We start from the raw sequence: 22182 nt of genomic DNA, 5'->3' as shown, positions 1-22182 counted from the left end.
CAGAGAAGGTTCCCATTGTTTTCATTCTGGTGGGATATGTTATATGCCATTAGAGTGAAAACTTAGTCTTTTGCTAGCAGTTGCCGCTAGGGCATCTATGCCATTTCGTTCGTTGCAATTCGGGACTGCACGCTGGGGTTTGTTTTGGTTGGATCAGGGAGAGCAGCATATGTGCCTCCTGATGAGAGACTAATAAGTTTCGAAACCGGTAGAGGTGCTTGCAGCACTCTCTGATTGGACTGGAATATGGTTCGGCTGTATTTTCGTTTTGCAACGAAATTGAAAATGGTTATTCATTTTTGATTTACATTTACTCTGTGTGGAGTATGAAGGGAACCAGTCTCGTTGGAACTTTACCGCGCTGAGCAGATGTGACGTGAATTGTAAATTGTAGAATTCCCTCATCTTCCTTAGTCTCAGCATCCGTATGACTTGCAAATTGTAGAAGCCTCGGAGGTGTAACCAGAGAAGGTTCCCATTGTTTTCATTCTGGTGGGATATGTTATATGCCATTAGAGTGAAAACTTAGTCTTTTACAAATATTCTCATTTGAAAGCTGTATAATTATTTAAACAATCTTTATTTAAACAAATTAAAAATTTTTGTTATAATCAATAAATTAATTTATTATAACAAAACAAAAGCAAGTTTGACATTTAATAATGTGTTAGTTATATGGCTCTACTCGAGTTACTTGGGAAACAAAAAGAATGAAGAAAATTGCTCCATGGGAAGCTGAGAAAATGCATTTTTTTAACATATACCGATCAATGTCAAAAAAACGTCAAAAGTGAAAACCAGTATTTTAAATTTCTCCGAAGAAAATATTAGTTTTTAGCGTTTTTTTTTTTTTTCATTAAAGTTCTACTGTAGTTCACCTACGATTCAGACGTGTTTATCGGCAAGAGTAAAACCAAATTAAACAATATCCGATTAAAATTGTGTCTTAAAATAGTTGTTCAAATTTGGTGGTATATAAGGAAGTTTGGATAGAGTGTTCAAAACCAATTAAATGGACCTGCAAGTCGGGGGGAAACCCCCTGACCCTGTACCCCCAGATATACCTCAAAAAAAGATAAGTTTAATTAAAGATGTAAGTATGGATATTTATCCAGTCGGACAGGTGACAACCTTTAATAAAAATAACATTTGCAATGAAAATAATCCGGTAAGTACTGATAATAATTTATTAATTAATCAAAATTCGTCAACAAATGATAAAATCGACAATATTATGTCAAAAGAAAGAGAGGAATTTGTGTATGTAAGTACTGATTTAGGGCCATACCATATTTATGTTGAAAATAATACAGCTGAATTCAAAGGCAAATTAAATGCTCTCAAAATTGGAGATATAATTCTCTCTAACTTCCCCCAAATAGATAACAAAATTATTAGTATTTATTCTATAGGTCGGAATAGGATTAGAATCAAGTTAAAAGATTATAAATCAGCGAATTTTCTAATAACTCATAAAAACGATAACATTTTTGCTAAAAATAACTTTGTATTGTACATTCCAAAATTTATTCTTCATAGACAGGGCGTCATTAGAGATATTGAACAAGACTTTTCGGATGAGTATATAAAAGGTAAAATAAAACCATTTGATCAACATTGCAATTTTGAAGTTTCTAACGTCAAAAGAATAAACCGTAAAGTAGAAAAAATTACAGATGAAGGTAAGTCAATAGAATATGTAGCTACTAAGTATTGCATTGTTACTTTTAAATCCCAAATTTTGCCAAAATATATTTCTATTAATAAGGTTATTAAGGAAGTAGAACCCTACAAACAAAAGGTACTATTATGTTATAACTGCCTCCGTTTCGGCCACCTAGGTAGTCAGTGTAGAAGTAGACCGAGATGTAGTAAATGTCAGGAATCCCACACCACAAAAGATTGTACTAGTACTGACTACCTACCACGTTGCTTTAGCTGTCAAGGAAATCACCTTACAACTAATTTATCTTCTTGTCCAGAATTTAAAAGGCAAAAAATTGTGAAGGAAACCATGAGCTCTTCCAATGTTAATTTCTTTGATGCAAATAAACAGGTCCCAAAAAATACATACGCCAACATAGTCGCTCTTAATACCTCTGCTATGGAAAATAGTGTAATTTCCTCGACAAATTATCCCCAACGGATTCAATCTGGACTTTTCCCATCTAGCATAATACAGTCTCATTCTTCTCAACCCCAATTCTCGCAGACCCAGAATTTACAACCCAAATCGTATAAAAATAATTTTACTAATTACATGTTTTCTTCTCCTACATCTTCAAGCCCAAACAAAAGGCACAGGCCAATTAGCCCTAATCCCATTGAAATTTCAAGACAAGAAATTCTTTCTCAACCAAACTCATCTTTTGTCTCGGGAGGAATTTTTAATAGTCAACATTATTTAAAAAACTCAGTTGGAGTAAAATCACAATCAGAGGAATTAAATTCAACAATAAGTTTAGTTTTAGAAGTAGTTCTCAATATTATAAATAATATAAAACAAACAAACAATTTTAATGTATCCGAGTCAGAAATAGTTCAATTAATTAGTAATCATGTAAACCAACCCTTGTCTTCAAATTCGCAGACATCACAAATATGAATATGCTGCAATGGAATTGTCGTTCAGCAGTAGCTAATAAAGTAAATTTAGAATATCTGCTATATCAAAATCAAATTTCCATAGCATTACTCTCAGAAACCTGGCTTAAATCAAAATACTATTATAATTTTAAAGGTTATAATTGCTTTAGATCAGATCGTGCAGACGGGTATGGTGGAACTGCCATTTTATTAAAATCAAACATAAGTTGTGAAGAAATAAATCTTAAAAATAGACATCCTTTCACTCATAAATGTATTTCAGTTCAAATTTTTCGAAACAAAAATCCTATTACTATTGTCTCAGTATACATTGAACCAAAAACCCAGATATCTGAAAGACAATGGTTGGAATTCTTTACAGATATTCCTAAGCCTTTTATTATTGGTGGCGATTTTAATGCCCACAGTATCGCATGGGGCTGTGAAATTGAAGACAATTATGGTAAAAAACTTTTAGAAAGTATTGATCATTGTAATTTGATATGTCTGAATGATGGGTCGCCCACATTAGCAACTAGTAACAGTCCATCTGCTATTGACTTAACATTTTGTACTCAAGATCTTTCAAATTTTTTAACGTGGAGTGTCTTACAAGATCCTCATGGATCCAATCATCTTCCGATTATCATAAACATGGAAACAGATAATACAACTTCATCTCCAACTGAAAACTTTCATAAGATCTGGAATCTTAACAAGGCCGATTGGGACTTATACACATCTGTACTAGAAGCTGAAAATTCTCCCGGTAATTATCAACAGTTAATAGCAAACATCAATAAAGCAGCCAATTTAGCAATACCGAAGTTTTCATCTAACGTCATACATAAGAGACAAATTTCAAACCAATGGTGGTGCGAAAGTTGTAAAACTGCTGCTGATAACCGTAAAATTGCATACGGAAAATATAAACAAAACCCTACAAGGAATAATTTATTTGAATTTAAGAGACTTGATGCTGTCGCAAAAAAACTCTTCAAGCAAAAGAAAAAACAGAATTGGATAGAGTACTGCGAAAGCCTTAACTCCGAAACAAAAATCAGTGAAGTATGGAAGAAAGTAAACGCCTTTAAAAACCGCAAACAGTCCAACAAGTTTCCAATAAATCCAAATTCAAGCTGGCTAGATGAATTTCATAATAAAATATCTCCTCAGTGGGTACCTTCCCAATATTTTCCAGAATACAGCGAAACAGTTTCAAGGGATAAGTTTGGCTTAGAACAACCATTTAAATTGTGGGAGTTAGATCGAGTACTTAGTCAACAAAATAGCAGTGCTCCAGGTAAAGACAATATTTCATATTCCATGATATACCATATACCACTTCAATATAAAATATCATTATTACATATTTTTAATGAAATTTGGAATGGCACGTCACAAATTCCAGAGAGTTGGAAGGAATATATTCTAATACCTATTAAAAAACCTGGAAAACCAGAAAATTCTTACAGTTCATATAGACCAATATCCCTAGCTTCTTGCTTCCTAAAGACGTTAGAAAGATTAATAAAAAATAGAATTGAACACTGGTTAGAGCAAGAAGATATTTTCCCAAAATCTCAATATGGATTTCGAAAATCAAAATCAACTCAAGATGCGATAACTTCCTTAGTCTCATCTATACTAATAAACTTTACTGATAATGCGTATACTATGGCTGCTTTTCTAGATGTCTCTTCTGCATTCGATACCGTTAATTTGGACATTATGTATAAAAAACTAGTAGACATTGGTTTTCCCATCAACTTAGCTAGATTTCTGAGGACACTGTACACTAATAGATGGACGGTTTTAAAAATCAACAATTCCATCTCCACTCCACGTCTTACAAATATAGGACTACCACAGGGTAGCATATTAAGTCCAATGTTATATATTTTATATAATATTGATTTAGAAAATTGTATTAATAGCACAACAAAGATTATTCAATATGCTGATGATGTAGTAGTTTACACATCCCACAAATCATTGGATATATGTAAAAATAATTTTAATGTCTCAATTAAGGCTGTTCTTAATCACTATCAAAATATTGGTTTAGCAATATCAGAATCTAAAACAGAAATTTGCATTTTCTCCAGAAATCGTCAAATTCCACAGGGTCATTTGGCAGTAGGTCAAATTCAATATCCTATTAAAAATTGTATAAAATATCTCGGTACTTATTTGGATAGAAAACTTCTATGGAAGGATCACATGCATCATATCATAAAAAAGTCTGAAAATGCAATGAATATTCTACGAGCCTTTTGTAGAACTAATTGGGGTGCCGATCCAAATATAGCACTTTTATTTTACCGTACTATGATTCGTCCTATTTTCGATTACAGTTGTCATCTGTATGGAACTGCTGCAAACACACATTTGAATAAATTAGAAATACAAAAAAATAAATGTCTTCGACTTCGTCTTGGATATTTGAAGTCTACACCCGTTAATATAATGGAAGTTGAGGCGATAGAACCACCCCTGGAATTTCGACGACAGTTTTTAAGTGATAAATTTATTACTAGAACTATAGGAAAAAATACAAACTATCTGCAGGATATACATAAGTTATCAATTTTAGATCTAACTCATAAACATTGGACAAAGAAAAAATGTCCCCTTCTTGTAGATAGTTACTTGAAAATATCTCAATACCGAAGTACTTTCTATACTTATGAAAATCAAGTTTCACCTATGTATTCCCATGTATTAGAAGAAATTTTCTCAAAACAAATTAATACTTTTTTTATGGATATTAATTTAAATCCAGCCGTTTTTCAATCATTTATACTTCATAAATGGCCACATTATCAGTTTTACTATACAGATGGATCCAAAGTACAAAACAAAGTAGGATGTGCAATAATCAATATTCAAAGTGGATTTAAAAAATTATTCAAATTGCCTTGTGAATCATCGATATACACCGCTGAAATGATAGCGATACTTTTTGCTTTAAGACACATATTTAGTAACGAACCCTATAGCTGCATAATATTTACAGACAGTAAGAGTGTCGTTGATAGACTAACTAACGTACATAAGTACCAACAACTCAATCATATAGAACTGGAAATTATGACTCTTTATAATAAAATTGCAAATTTAGGAAAAAACATCATTATATCATGGATAAAGGGACACGCAGGCATTAGGGGTAACGAAATAGTAGACAGGCTAGCCAGATCCGCCCTAGAAATAGGCGAAGAACTTCCCATGAACTTACTACCCATTTCGGATATTGATATTATTAGTAGACGACACCAAAAAGAAAATTGGCAAAGGTATTATCGAAACACGAGAACTGGTAGTAATTACAAACAAATGCGACCTGAAATTCCCATTAAAAGATGGTTTCATTCTGTATCAAATCGCCATTTCATAAGAGTTATAAATAGATTGAGATATAATCATGCTCTTACCCCCCTTCATATGTACAGTCTGGGTCTCACAGAGTCACCTAACTGTGAGTGTGGAAAAGAAGGTAATCTACTACATATTCTCCTCGAATGTTCACATCAATCAGTAAATATAAACAAATTTTATGATAATCTTAATATATTAAAAATTCCACTTCCCGTCTACCTGAACAATTTAATTTTTTCTGAAGAGATTAATATATTAAAAACAATTTACGAACATATCAAAAATTGTAAATATAGATTGTAGCAATAAAATTTACCCTGTATTTAAGAAATTTTGTTAAAACAAAGCAGGCATGTTTGTTAAAACAAAACAAACATGTTTGTTTTGTTGTTATTTTGTTTTAAATCCTGTAGATTTAAGTAATTATTGCATATTAAAATTGAAAAAAGAAAAGAACAAAAAAAAAGAGAAAAAGAAAAGAAAAAAAAAACAAAAAAAAATAAAAAATGCAAAAAAAACAAAAAAAATAAAAAATGCAAAAAAAAACTAAGAAGATGTAAACCTCCGCGAGGATGAATCGGGTTTACGTCTTAGCGTAGTAAAAAAAACAATTTATAAAAAATAACAATAAAAAAATTAATAAAAAAAACAAATTAACAATATAAAAAAAATGCAAAAAAAAAATACAAAAAAAAATAAAAATTTACAAAAAAAAATGAACAACCAAAACAGAGTATTATTTAGATAATAATTGTAGATAATAATGTTAGTTTGTTATGTATTTAGAGTTAGAAATACAGAAAAAATTCCTCTGATTGAAAAATCAAATTTGTTTGTTTTTAAAATAACAAAATGTCTGGCTAATTGGCTCGGCCAAGGCCATCAAATTCACTCAAAAAAAAACATATACCGATTTTGAACTTTGAGATTACATTTTCTCCAATCTAATTTTTGATTGAAACTTTGCTATTTTTTGGCAATTTTCACTTAGTGGAGTCACTGAAGGTGGATATAAGCTATTACCTCCGATTTCGTTGAACCCCCGTCGATTTGCATGAAAATTGGTGAGTGGTTAGAGGATATCTCAAGGAATAAAGGTGACACGGTGCTAACTTGCGCTTTTACGCTGGGGTGGATGCCACCCCTTCTCGGGGGTGAAAATTATTTTATTAAAATTAACCCCATAATTCGATAGAGCGAGAAATTTCAAGCAAATTTTGTTATATAAAGTTATTAAAATAAATCAAAACTTTTTGAGTTATTAAAGATCAAAGATTTTAATTTTTCTTGAGAAAAATGCATGTTTTTAACCAATTTTTCATCAATAACTCAAAAAGTGTAAGTTTTTAAAAAAAAAGTTATTATTATCAAAATTAAAGCTAATAAAAAGTGAAATAAACTCCCTACTAGAAAAATCTTTTAGTGTTAACTAAAAGTGAGTTATAGGTAATTGAATGTATATTTTTTTCAGCGAGTAAAAAACTCTAAAAATTTTATGCATTTTATAACATAAACTTATTAAACATTTGTCAAAATACTTAAAAATATCTATCAAATGAGCCCCCGAACGTATTGATAGCGTTAAAATTTATGCTCTAATTTTTTTTCAAAATTTATCTTTTAAAAATTTTTCCAAACAATTTTTCCAAACAATTATTGTTTTTTTTTTAATAACTCCGTTCGTGTTTACTATATCAGGTTCATCTAAAACTGTTTGAAAGCTAATTCCAAGTGCTATTTAAGCACGTTGAATCTAATTGTGACGTTCCATCACTTATCTAAGTAATTATTAATGGGAACACCTTATTTAATTATGGTTAAAATTATTTTTCTCGTAATTAAAACAAGCCGTTCGCACAAAATCCTCTGGATGACGTCATACCTAGGTGCTGTGGCATCACTGATAGATTTTTGAAGTTGGCATTGACGCCGGTCGCCAGCTGTCATCAAGTCGAACGGAGCAAGGAGGGTGATTGTTCTCTGCGAAGTGCCAAGAAGGGCGGTGTAATCTCTTACAATAAGTGATTGAGAAAATTATATTTTAGCCGCATGGTTCAATTATTACTGTATTGCCAGTTATTTTATTAAGTTTGTGTTTGAATCAAAGTGACGAAATATAATGAAACTGTAAGAAGAAGGATTTTGCACCGGTATGTTTTTTTATGTGTACTAGTTTTTCATTATGGCGTCCTAGTTTTGGCCATTGTAATATTATTTTCATTATGGATTGAATTTAAATCAAGTCATCGATTGGCTTTGATGTAGAATATTGCAGTGTCTATAATGTATCCAGAAAATATCTCTAAGAATATACTTAATATGTGGTTATGTTCATCAAAATTTTCCAGTTCTGAAAACCTATTGAAAATTATGTCATGACTTCCTGAAACTTATTAAATCTTACTTTATAGACTTCATAATTCTTTTCCCATATCTAGTATGTTCATATATTTCCACAGTACCTATTTCTTTATACAATACATATACAACTACTTTTGAAAAAAAAAACATATTATTTGTTAAAATAACAAAAATATCACATCCAACATTTAAATTGTAAGTTTTCTTGTCTATTCTAATCAAGGCCATATGTGTTAAAACTCTTATCACAACCTATGGTTAAAATGTCAAGGTAGATAGGTTTTTTTTGGGGTCAATGAAAGGTCGAGTTTTTGTAGTCTTCTCTTCTAAAAACCTTTCCTCGTCAACTTCTCTCTTTTACTTCTTTTTATAACAGGTTTTATTGGAAATAAACTGGGAATGTTTTTGGTTTTAGCCCTTCGGGAGAAATCTCAAACGACGTATGAACTTATAAAGACCCAACAACACCACGGGTAGGCACTTCCAGGGTTCAATCGACAAGGGACAGGTCTGGAGGATATACAGCCTCCCATTTGATCTTGTTTATTTTGGTTCTTCTTCCTGCAACCCTCAGAGGGGCAGTTTCAGTAACGGTTGGACCGTTACACCACATTGGTGTTAGCTTCGTACCACGGACTTGGGTATTAGACATCAAGGAACATTGGAACCTGTGAAAAGGGGTTTGTTTTGGGGACATTTATTTGTAACGGTTAAAGACATACTGTTTTTTTTTAATTTTTCAGGACATTTAGCATACTTATACTTTCATAATTTAATTACATATATTTTTTCTTTCCTCCAAAAACATAAGTATACTGTAATTTATCAGAGCCATACCTAAAGTTGATAGTGTTCCCCAAATTTACATAATTCCTTGGTAGAAGTTTCGAGCTCGAATATTCTTCCCACATATATGTTCTTTACCCTTGGTTTGTATTAATTTTAGACTTGTTCCCATGTAAATTAAATATATAATTGTCTTAATTCTCTAACTTTAAAATCATTTAACTTGCTTTCATACTTTATCAATTTTTATTAGTTTTTTTGCAAATATTATTTAACGTTAACGTATCAATCATTTCCTTTTTATATTAACTTTGAATCAATCCCTAGTGCCTAGCCCCTCAGGACGGTACTAGTTTTACTTGTTATTATTATTAAGAACCACTAGTCATAAAAGGGTTTTTGTATCCAGTACTACGTTGGTTCATTTAGGGACTTGTTACCCGTCAACTCATTGAGAGTTATATAAAAATATTATTTATATTAGGTATTTTTATTATTATATTATCAGGTAGTATTCAATTAGGCTGTACGTATTTTATTCGTACTATTATTTGGAGAAGGGTTGTCATTTAACCTAGATGTAAGTTGAGGGTATGCTTCCTAGGAAAGCTACTCCAATAATAATTTAATAGGTAATTATATTTATATCACAATAGGTAATTATTTCTCATTGTCATTTTAGAGTTACATAGTTACACTTGTCATAACTTAGAGGTTGTCAATAATCTAGATAGTTATATATAATAAATATGTATTTGTTTTGTATACCAATTATTTTTTTTTCTTCCCAGTTTTGAATTTAATAATTTAATATATTGAATATTTTACAGCAGTGTAAGATACCTGGAAGTTTGGTCCATTCCAACTTCTGGCGCCCATAATTCAGTCTATTTTATTTATCTTCTATATTCTTCTATTTTATTATATTATTATATTTATTTAATTTATTTTCTGAACATATATTTTTATCTTAAGATTTCCCTTTTCTAGTCATCATCTCTCTTTAGGTTGAGCTACTGTTCTTTGACAGGCATGCAAACGAGCCGTATCCATCCTTGAGTGTCAAGTTGTTCTCTTGCAGCTCTTGCTAGCCAACTCTATTCAGTTTGCCTCTGTCTCTCCATACTTCCATTATCAGTTCATCACCCTTCCTTCATTCATTTCATCTTATCATTTTAGTTCAACAAATACTACTGCAAAGTGGTAAATTTTTGTTACATTCGGCAGCCCAACTTGGTGCCAACCTTTTATAGGTTCTAAGACAGTAGTTCTTTTAGTTCATTTTTTTTCTTTTATTTATATTATTCCCTTCTGATATCTTTTTATACATTCTGTTCTGATTTATTTTGTTTTTAATTACTTATTAATACTTAACAGGTATACTGTCACTGCTGGATCTATTAATTAGTTGAGATTTTGAAACCTCTTTTATAGGTTGTCATACAGCTTACATTCTAGGTTGAATTTGAAACGAAGTATAAGTAACTAACATATATATTATATAATATTATTATTGCAAATTTTACTCCTTCAGCCAGTGGTGTATTTGTATGTACAGTTGATCGTTAATACTTACATATTTTTTTTTGGGTACAAGTATAATAGCTAAAATTTTTTTTTTCCAATATTTAGGTACTATATTTACTTGATTATACCTTATTTACTGTATTTATTTGATATATATTTTGCTGGCCATTTTTGATTTTGTTGGTGTGTTGCTAATATTTTCTCCGTACCTATATATTTTGCATACAAACTTAAGTATATTTCGTATTTCTGACTTTTGGATTGCTTGTCAATAATTTTTGCTTTCATCATGTGTGCTTTTAAAGTTGAACATCTTCTGGTGGACGAATTGGACTATGAGTTGAAAATTAGGGACGTAGTACCAGAGGAGTCAGCAACCGTCGATAGAAAACGCAATCTTCTGCGGGGTGCTTTGAAGCAAGAAGCAGGCAATAGGAGTTTCACCCAACTTTCGGCTGTACATATCCCTTTTGAGGACCAACGGAAAGGAATATCCGAAACGTTGGATAGCTTGTCGAAGAAAATAGAGAAGTTTAGGGGAACTGTACAGGACAATGAATATGTTAGATTAATATCTCGTCTAGCTCATATTTCTGGCCGGGTACACTTGTTACAGTGTACTACAGAAGAGCAGGAACCTTTTAAAAAGTCTGTTTCTCTTAAAATCCTTACATTGGAGGGTGAGCTTGATTCTAAGGTTAACCCCATAGCCACATCTACTCCTAATGCTCCAGTCAGTGTCGTTCCTAGTTTCACATACTCCAAACCCGTGCAAGTACACAAATGGGGTGTTTCATTTTCCGGTGAAAAACAGCACAATGATGTGATTACATTTTTAGAAAAGGTCGAATGTCTTCGTGTATCTAGAGGTGTCTCTGAAGAAAATTTGTTTGCTGCTTCAGCTGAATTGTTTACTGGTCCTGCTTTTACCTGGTTCATGAATAATAGAGGTAATTTATCTTGTTGGTCTGATCTGGTTCGCAAGTTGAAGTCAGATTTTCTTCCTTACTCATACCAGGATGATCTCTTGGATGAAATCAAAAACCATAAGCAGAAACCAGGGGAGTCTGTCACTATGTTAATTAACACTATTTTAGGCATGTGTAGCCGTTTAGACACTCCTTTATCTGATTTGTCCAAAATAAAAATCATCTTAAAATGTTTATTACCTTTTTACCATCAACAGTTAGCTCTTATGGACATCCAGAGTATTGATGATCTCACTGTAAAGTGCAAACGTTTGGAGGAAACGTTATCCTGGTCTTCTCAGCCTCCATCTTCATCTCGACCCTCTTCTACCTCTTCTTCTCAACCAACTTCCTTTAGACAACGTTCTTGGCAAAATAAGGGCCCTGAACATAATGTTTCTGTTTTCAGTTCCGTTGTTTGCTGGAATTGTCACCAGTCTAATCATAAGTTCAATGATTGTGGTATCCCTCAAACTCGTATTTTCTGCCACGGTTGTGGTAGGGAAAATACCCTCAAAAGAAATTGTTTCAAGTGTTCGGGAAACGAAATGTCGGAGGTCCGTCCCCTGAGCGTTTCTCCGTCCAACACCCAATCAGGGAATCAAACCCCATCAGAAAACGAGACAGCTGGCCCAAGCACACCAAGCAACTCAAACCCATCTTCCAATCGGAAAGGGAAGAAGGTATCGTTCAGGAAACAAGCACACACCACAAATCAAAATCAGTCCAGAAATTAAGTTTTAGTCATGATACGTTGAACGCACATGATTCACAGGGTTGCAAAGCCACAAATTCTTCTTTAATTGGTAGTGTTAAGTATAATAATAATTTTGATGGTGAAGTAGTTCCATATAATGGTTGTATCCAACCAAATATTTTAGATTTAGATATTAACTCTTTATTAGTTAGGAAACAAAATGATAATAGGCCATATCTACCCATTCAAATTTTAGGACAATCGTGTTTAGCTTTATTAGATAGTGGCTCTAATATTTCATTGATAGGAGCACATTCATTAAATTTATTGAAAAATGCTAATATTCCCATTATGCCCATTTCATCTTTGCATGTATCTACTGCAGATGGTACAGTCCAATCTATTACAGGCAAACTCCAAATTGAAATCACAGTGGCAAATTTATGTAGGAAAATTACATTTTATGTTATTCCTTCTGTACAGAATTCTATAATTTTAGGTATGGACTTCTTCAATGCTTTTAATAGCACCTTAAGTTGTTCTGATTTTTCTTTTTCCATATCTGAATTTAATCTGTCTACCCTTAGTGCTATTCATGATTTTTCCAGTTTATCTAGTTCTGAACAAAGGCAATTGGAGAATATGATCTCTCAGTTTACTACTATTTCTTCAAATGACAAACTAGGTCGTACTTCATTAATATCTCACACTATTGAGGTGGGAAATCCTACTCCTTTCAGATTATATCAGTATCCCATACCTCAAGCCTGGCAGGCAGATTTAGAAAAAGAAGTAGATTCGATGCTTGCTTTAAATATCATAGAACATTCAACGTCGTCCTATTGTTCCCCACTCTGGTTAACAAAGAAGAAGGATGGATCCTTCAGGATCTGCTTTGATGGTCGAAAACTAAACAGTATCACCACTAACAGGGATGCTTATCCAATTCCCCGAATTGATGTGATTTTGAGCAAACTTCAGAATGCCAAATACATCTCTTCGATAGATTTGTCTAAGGCCTTCTTACAGATCCCACTGAGTGAAGAGAGCAAGAAGTATACTGCTTTTGCTGTCAGTGGTAAAGGATTATTCCAGTTTGTCACCATGCCTTTTGGTCTTGTTTCTGCTCCTCAGACAATGTGGCGTCTGATGGATTTAGTCATTGGTCCACAGTTAGAGCCCTATGTTTTCTATTATTTGGACGATATTTTGGTTGTCACTCCTGATTTTTCCCTTCATATGGAAATTTTAGATAAGTTATTCTTACGTCTTAAGGAAGCTAATCTAACGATTAATTTGGATAAGTGTCAGTTCTGTCGTCCTAGTCTTAAGTTTCTGGGTTATGTTGTGGATAACCAGGGTCTAAGGACTGATCCGGAGAAAATAGTTGCTATTAAGAATTTTCCTATACCTAAGACCACCACCCAAGTCCGTAGGATATTGGGAATGTGTGGATATTATCGCCGGTTTGTACCTTCGTACTCTACCTTGTTGTCACCTCTTACCGATCTTTTGAAGAACAGAAAAAAAGGGCAGACCATTACTTGGACTCCTGAGGCCGATGAAGCTTTTAGGCGCGTTAAAGAGGCTTTAACTAGCGCACCGGTTATGATGTCACCTAATTTTAACGAGCATTTTTATTTGATGACTGATTGCTCTAATACTGCTTCTGGTGGCGTGTTGTTTCAGTTGAAAGATGGCTCTGAACATCCCATAGCCTACACGAGTAAGAAATTAAATAAGGCCCAGAAAAACTATTCCACCACGGAGAAAGAACTCTTAGCTATCATACATGGGTTGGAAGCATTCCGTTATTATTTAGAGGGTCGTAATTTCACTATAATTACGGACCATAGTTCCTTGGTATGGCTTCATAGTATGAAAAACCCATCTCAGAGACTTTCCCGATGGATATGCAAACTGGCTGCCTATTCATATAAAATTGTTCATCGAAAGGCCAACGGTGTAGTGGTTGCTGATGCTCTTTCCCGTGTCCATGACCTTAATGTATTCGATTTGTCCACATTAACTCCTGATGAGTGGTATCAGAATATGATTGATAGGGTTACTCAAGACCCACAAAATTATCCCGATTTTAAGGTAGAGAACAATATACTCTACAAACATATCTTAAGTCCTATAGAGGCCTTATCCAATATGTCAGATTGGAAAATAGTTGTACCTACGCCAAATAGGGAAAACATATTACGTATGTCTCATGATGAAGTTACTGCTGGACATTTTGGTTTTTATAAAACTTTTCATCGTATTGCTGAGTTATATTATTGGCCTGGCATGCGGAAGTCTATTAAAAAGTACATTTCTAAATGCATGGTTTGTGCTACTTGTAAACCAAGTAATTTACCACAAGCTGGACTTATGGGGTCCTTCAGGAACATTAATTTTCCTTGGCAGATGATCTCAATGGATCTCATTGGACCGTATCCTCGGAGCTACAAGGGTAATACCTATTGCTTGGTAGTTGTGGATTATTTCACCAAATTTCCTTTAGTTTGTCCTCTTCGTCAGGCCACAACTCCAGCAATTTTGAAATATTTGGAAGAACAAGTCTTTTTGGTGTATGGTGTTCCCCAAATTGTGTCATGTGACAACGGTCCTCAGTTTGTATCAAAGGCCTTTAAAGATCTTTTAGCTAAATATAAGGTTCAGAAGACCTTTTATAATGCTGCCTACCATCCTCAAGCCAATCATACTGAGAGAGTGAATCGCAGTATCGTCACAGCCCTTAGGTCTTATACATTCCCAGATCACAGAGCTTGGGATCAATATATCCATTCCATCGCTCAAGCCATAAGGACCTCTGTCCATGAGGTGACCCAATGTTCTCCGGCATATCTCAATTTTGGTAGAAATGTTGCTTTATCTGGTGACTATTTTGGTGCAATCTCAGACACTTCCACAAATCTCCCTCAGATATCCGATAACCTTCATCGCTTAGATGATCTCCAGACTCTACCTCAAATTTTTTCTGACATTAGGAAGAAGTTAAAAACTTCCTATTTAAGGAACCAGCGGCAGTATAATTTGAGGAAAAGAGATCTGCGATTCTTCGTTGGAGATAGAGTGTTGAAGCGAAACTTTGTAAAGTCTAATAAGGGTGATGCTATTTCGGCAAAATTTTGCCAGAAATATATTCCCTGTACGGTTGTGAAAGTAATATCTCCGTTAGTATATGAATTGAAGGACAATTCGACTAACAGACGAATTGGACAATTTCACCTAAAGGATTTACTGCCTGATAACACCATGGATGAGGTTGATTCGTCATCTTCGGAAGAAGATTAACTTTATAGGGTTGTTTGAGCTAACTTCTTCCTCTATTTGTCTTTAGCTCGATCCTTATTAAGATTCAGTATTTTAGTTTAATGTTTTATTCACCAGATAGAGCAGGTACATAGCTCCATTTTTATCTTTTGGCATGGTTGTTAGATGACTTCCAATTTATGAATCATTAGGTTAATTATTTATGTAGTACTCTTATGTATGAGCTTATCATTTTTTTTTTCATTATTAATGTTGCACTTTAATTATTATGAATCAACATTATTAATTACTAATGCTGTTAGTAGGATTATCCAGTTAGTAAGAACCTACTTGTACCTTATAGAGTGTACACCTCACCCCTTAGTATAGAAGGGTTGTTGATTATTATATATTTATATATTTGAATATGGGCTCATACAAGTATGTTGGTTTAATATTGATATTTGGTATGGAACTATGGAACTAACAATATTATACACTACTTCTCTCAGGTTGTATGTTGTATTTTTGATATTTGATTACCTACTTTTTTTTATAGATGTATCTTTTATTATCTTGTTATTAGATTTGCCATATTGGAAAGATGTGGTGGTTCTTAACTTGATATTGGTTTACTTTATCAACATTTGTCACAGATATCTTAAATACTTTGTAATAATTTATGTCCTTATGCCCTACACAGTATGATTCTGGAATTAGTTGGAATTCTGATGTATGTATGGATTTCTTCTTAAGAACTAGTCAGCCAATACTCTGTTAATGTGGGTTCCTAGGTAACCTAGTGAATGCGTGGGTTCGAAATTCAGCAACTGATCACTGCTATCCGATTTCGTCACCTATGTTTTCATAGCAGAGTACGCTGATGTTTATCCATCAAATTATTTCTGGTCGGGAAATGTCTGCAGCATTTCCTAACCATCCTTGTGTAATTAATCCAATTATTCCAGTTACATGTTTACCATTTGTTAGGGAAGTACTTAGTTTATATTATGTCTCGTACTTCATAGTATGGTTGTTGTTGACTACCCATATACATAGTAGGTTCCTTAGTTTAGTATTTGAGGTGTTTGAACAAATCAATTGTTTATTTTTAGTAGATTCCCACTTCTTTCCTTAGACATTAGTTTGTTTAGTTTAGTATTAGTGAGAATTGGTCCATAAATCTTCCTGATCGTTCTTCTTTGGATATGCTCTTATAAATCTGGTATCCATTGATAGTCCGATTTTGAATTAAGTGTCCGATTCCTCACTTATTTTGTTTATTTGGTTGTATAGGCTCGTACTACCGGATGTGGGTGTACGTATACCTAATTTATTTATGTGATTTAATATTGGTGTGAATTGGTCCATAAATCTTCCTGGTCGTCCTTCTGTGGATATGCTTTATGAATCTGGTGTCCATTGATAGTCCGACTTTGGATTAAGTGTCCGATTCCACATTTATTTTGATTAATGAGTTTTTGGATGACTTTGATATGTTTACTATTTGTATTATTTGGCACTGGTGAGAATTGTTCCATAAATCTTCCTGATTGTTCTTCTCTGGATATGCTATTACGAATCTGGTGTCCATTGTTAGTTCAAATTTGGATTAAGTGTTCGATTCTTCACTTATTGTAGTTATTGATTTCTTTGGTCTTACTTCAGTATATTTATTTGCGTTATTGTACGAACAGGCTCACACCTTTGCCTGGTTGTTCGTCCTTGGATATACATTTTATAAATCTGATGTCCCTGGATAGTTCAATTTTGGATTTCGGGCCCATTCGACATTTATTTGTTATTATGAACTTTAGTAAATTATTTAGTTTATCTTTGGCTTTAGACAATGCCGAGGATATTTTAATATGACTTCGAGTCATCTGTTGTAAGTCATGATATCTGTTGCAGGGACTCTCCTGCTTTCCTCTATTCCTTGGTTTGTGGTTATTTTGTAATCTGGCGAATCAACGCGAAATAATACACTACTACTACTTTAGTTTAATATTTAGAGTATAAATAAAAAAAAAAATTTAATAAATTTTTTTTTCTCCCAGTAGGAGAGGAATGTGACGTTCCATCACTTATCTAAGTAATTACTAATGGGAACACCTTATTTAATTATGGTTAAAATTATTTTTCTCGTAATTAAAACAAGCCGTTCGCACAAAATCCTCTGGATGACGTCATACCTAGGTGCTGTGGCATCACTGATAGATTTTTGAAGTTGGCATTGACGCCGGTCGCCAGCTGTCATCAAGTCGAACGGAGCAAGGAGGGTGATTGTTCTCTGCGAAGTGCCAAGAAGGGCGGTGTAATCTCTTACAATAAGTGATTGAGAAAATTATATTTTAGCCGCATGGTTCAATTATTACTGTATTGCCAGTTATTTTATTAAGTTTGTGTTTGAATCAAAGTGACGAAATATAATGAAACTGTAAGAAGAAGGATTTTGCACCGGTATGTTTTTTATGTGTACTAGTTTTTCATTATGGCGTCCTAGTTTTGGCCATTGTAATATTATTTTCATTATGGATTGAATTTAAATCAAGTCATCGATTGGCTTTGATGTAGAATATTGCAGTGTCTATAATGTATCCAGAAAATATCTCTAAGAATATACTTAATATGTGGTTATGTTCATCAAAATTTTCCAGTTCTGAAAACCTATTGAAAATTATGTCATGACTTCCTGAAACTTATTAAATCTTACTTTATAGACTTCATAATTCTTTTCCCATATCTAGTATGTTCATATATTTCCACAGTACCTATTTCTTTATACAATACATATACAACTACTTTTGAAAAAAAAAACATATTATTTGTTAAAATAACAAAAATATCACATCCAACATTTAAATTGTAAGTTTTCTTGTCTATTCTAATCAAGGCCATATGTGTTAAAACTCTTATCACAACCTATGGTTAAAATGTCAAGGTAGATAGGTTTTTTTGGGGTCAATGAAAGGTCGAGTTTTTGTAGTCTTCTCTTCTAAAAACCTTTCCTCGTCAACTTCTCTCTTTTACTTCTTTTTATAACAGGTTTTATTGGAAATAAACTGGGAATGTTTTTGGTTTTAGCCCTTCGGGAGAAATCTCAAACGACGTATGAACTTATAAAGACCCAACAACACCACGGGTAGGCACTTCCAGGGTTCAATCGACAAGGGACAGGTCTGGAGGATATACAGCCTCCCATTTGATCTTGTTTATTTTGGTTCTTCTTCCTGCAACCCTCAGAGGGGCAGTTTCAGTAACGGTTGGACCGTTACACCACATTGGTGTTAGCTTCGTACCACGGACTTGGGTATTAGACATCAAGGAACATTGGAACCTGTGAAAAGGGGTTTGTTTTGGGGACATTTATTTGTAACGGTTAAAGACATACTGTTTTTTTTTAATTTTTCAGGACATTTAGCATACTTATACTTTCATAATTTAATTACATATATTTTTTCTTTCCTCCAAAAACATAAGTATACTGTAATTTATCAGAGCCATACCTAAAGTTGATAGTGTTCCCCAAATTTACATAATTCCTTGGTAGAAGTTTCGAGCTCGAATATTCTTCCCACATATATGTTCTTTACCCTTGGTTTGTATTAATTTTAGACTTGTTCCCATGTAAATTAAATATATAATTGTCTTAATTCTCTAACTTTAAAATCATTTAACTTGCTTTCATACTTTATCAATTTTTATTAGTTTTTTTGCAAATATTATTTAACGTTAACGTATCAATCATTTCCTTTTTATATTAACTTTGAATCAATCCCTAGTGCCTAGCCCCTCAGGACGGTACTAGTTTTACTTGTTATTATTATTAAGAACCACTAGTCATAAAAGGGTTTTTGTATCCAGTACTACGTTGGTTCATTTAGGGACTTGTTACCCGTCAACTCATTGAGAGTTATATAAAAATATTATTTATATTAGGTATTTTTATTATTATATTATCAGGTAGTATTCAATTAGGCTGTACGTATTTTATTCGTACTATTATTTGGGGAAGGGTTGTCATTTAACCTAGATGTAAGTTGAGGGTATGCTTCCTAGGAAAGCTACTCCAATAATAATTTAATAGGTAATTATATTTATATCACAATAGGTAATTATTTCTCATTGTCATTTTAGAGTTACATAGTTACACTTGTCATAACTTAGAGGTTGTCAATAATCTAGATAGTTATATATAATAAATATGTATTTGTTTTGTATACCAATTATTTTTTTTTCTTCCCAGTTTTGAATTTAATAATTTAATATATTGAATATTTTACAGCAGTGTAAGATACCTGGAAGTTTGGTCCATTCCAACTTCTGGCGCCCATAATTCAGTCTATTTTATTTATCTTCTATATTCTTCTATTTTATTATATTATTATATTTATTTAATTTATTTTCTGAACATATATTTTTATCTTAAGATTTCCCTTTTCTAGTCATCATCTCTCTTTAGGTTGAGCTACTGTTCTTTGACAGGCATGCAAACGAGCCGTATCCATCCTTGAGTGTCAAGTTGTTCTCTTGCAGCTCTTGCTAGCCAACTCTATTCAGTTTGCCTCTGTCTCTCCATACTTCCATTATCAGTTCATCACCCTTCCTTCATTCATTTCATCTTATCATTTTAGTTCAACAAATACTACTGCAAAGTGGTAAATTTTTGTTACATAATCTTGTAAACCCCTTACTTTTTTAAAAATAAAAGGTTAAATAACCCCGGTTGCATGGTTCCCACAGCAAAATTTAAGATTTAAACGTTTCTATCTCGGTTATTTTTTACCCTATAGAATTCTTTGGTTATATATATAATTTTTTAGTGTACATTGAGTATTTTTGGAGTTATTATCAAAAGAATATGAGAATTACAATAATTTTAAAAATTATGATTTTTTAAAGTATAACTTTTTTTAAAAAATATGCATTCTAAACCGGTCAAAATTATCGAAAACACTAACTATGCTAATATACATAAGTTCTTGTAAGGATTACTATAAATTTTAATTTTTGTGAAACCCCCTCCGTGGCTCAGTGGTAAGAGCGCCTGCTTTTGGATCGAAAAAATCCGAAAGGTTGTGGGTTCGAATCTCACCAGGGTCAGAAATTTTTCATTTATTATAAATTAATAAATGAATATAGTTTCTGTCTTTGTGGGATCGGTATTCACCGGAGGGACCGGAGACGTTAGGATATAATTAGCATCTCTTTGCAAAGACAATGACGTCGACTTTGCCAAGTAACAAGACACTTACTCAACACACACACTACACATGACACTAGGTACCTAACTGTTCAAAATTACCGTACCTACCATGCCAATGGCCATTAGTTGTCGAGGCATTAGCTAAATAAAAGAAAAATTTTGTGAAAATGGCATATGTTTTATTTTTCACTTTTTCCTAAAAAATTCGAAACGGTTTTTTTATTTTCATTATAACTTGCTTAATTTTGACGCTATTACCTTGTTCTGAAGCTCATTTGATAGGTATTCCGAAGTAATTTGACAAATGTTTAGCAGGAATATTTTATACATTGCATCGTTTTCCCGTTATTTAAGCTTGAATACTTAGATTTGAGTACTCGTCGAAAAAAAATGCATATTCAATTGCCATTAACTCACTTTGATCTAACATTAGTTTAGTTCTTTGAGGAATGTATTTAATTTTTTATTATCTTCAATTTCAGTAATAACAACTTTTTTGTAAAAGCTTATAGTTTTTGATTTATACGTGAAAAACCGATTTAAAACATGCATTTTTTTACGAAAATATAAAATCGTTGGTCTTTAATAACTCAAAAAGTTTTGATTTATTTTAATAACTTTATATAACAAATTTTGCTTATAATTTGTCCCTCTATCGACTTATGGTATTATTTTTAATAAAATAATTTTCACCCCCGAGAAGGGGTGGCATCCACCCCCAGGGTAAAAGCGCAAGTTAGCATCATGTCACCTTTGTTCCTTGAGGTATCCTCTAATTACTCACCAAATTTCATGAAAATCTATGGAGGTTCAACAAAATCGAAGGTAAAAACCTTCAGTGACTGCACTAACTCGTAATATCGATAGTTTTTATTATAATAATATATCATATTATGAGTATTTTACAGATATGAGAATTGGTGTGGAGAAAGAGGACAAAAAGAAAAAGGCGATGATTCGAAAATTATGATCCTATTGTTTATATCTTTACCATAAATGCCGGTCAACTTTGACCGGTTGTATCTCAGGAACCACTCATCACAATTAAACGTATTTTCTTTTAAAAGAAGCGTCCTGCCGCTTTTTTTTCCAATACCGTTTTTATGATTTAATTTAATTTTTAATATTTCCCGAGATAGTCTAATTGTTTATAAGCCAAAAAATTGTTTTCAATTTTAAAATATTCCTGAGGCCGCTTAAATAGTCTAATTTCAATTCTGTAAAGTACATTAGATAGGTACAGTGTCTTTTTATACAAAAATCATAGTTATTCTTATGTATCATAATTATTGTGGATATTATAGCGACCGTAAATTTTTAATTAACAATTCAATTGTTGCTAAAGTATTCATTCAATTTCCATCGGCTTCTGAAATTATTATTTATACGAAAAGAGCTTTTATATT

General features: G+C 32.7%; 1 protein-coding gene and 1 long non-coding RNA gene across 2 annotated transcripts; both read left to right on the top strand.

Moving 5' to 3' along the window:
- Positions 1–7710: 7710 nt before the first annotated feature.
- On the top strand, positions 7711–17442 carry LOC126891219 (uncharacterized). Its single transcript, XM_050660401.1, has 3 exons — positions 7711–8117; positions 8744–11849; positions 17417–17442. The coding sequence occupies exons 2-3, from the start codon at positions 10931–10933 to the stop codon at positions 17440–17442; spliced, it is 945 nt and encodes a 314-aa protein (XP_050516358.1). The 5' UTR covers positions 7711–8117; positions 8744–10930.
- Positions 17443–17676: 234 nt separating this feature from the next.
- On the top strand, positions 17677–19790 carry LOC126892127 (uncharacterized). Its single transcript, XR_007700683.1, has 2 exons — positions 17677–18030; positions 18655–19790. It is a non-coding gene; the product is annotated as an uncharacterized LOC126892127 (long non-coding RNA).
- Positions 19791–22182: the final 2392 nt, after the last annotated feature.

This window comes from Diabrotica virgifera, chromosome 9, assembly GCF_917563875.1.
Source record: "Diabrotica virgifera virgifera chromosome 9, PGI_DIABVI_V3a".
Classification (NCBI taxonomy): domain Eukaryota; kingdom Metazoa; phylum Arthropoda; class Insecta; order Coleoptera; family Chrysomelidae; genus Diabrotica; species Diabrotica virgifera.
Note: the sequence above shows the minus strand (reverse complement) of the source record. Positions and strands in the feature narration are given on the sequence as shown.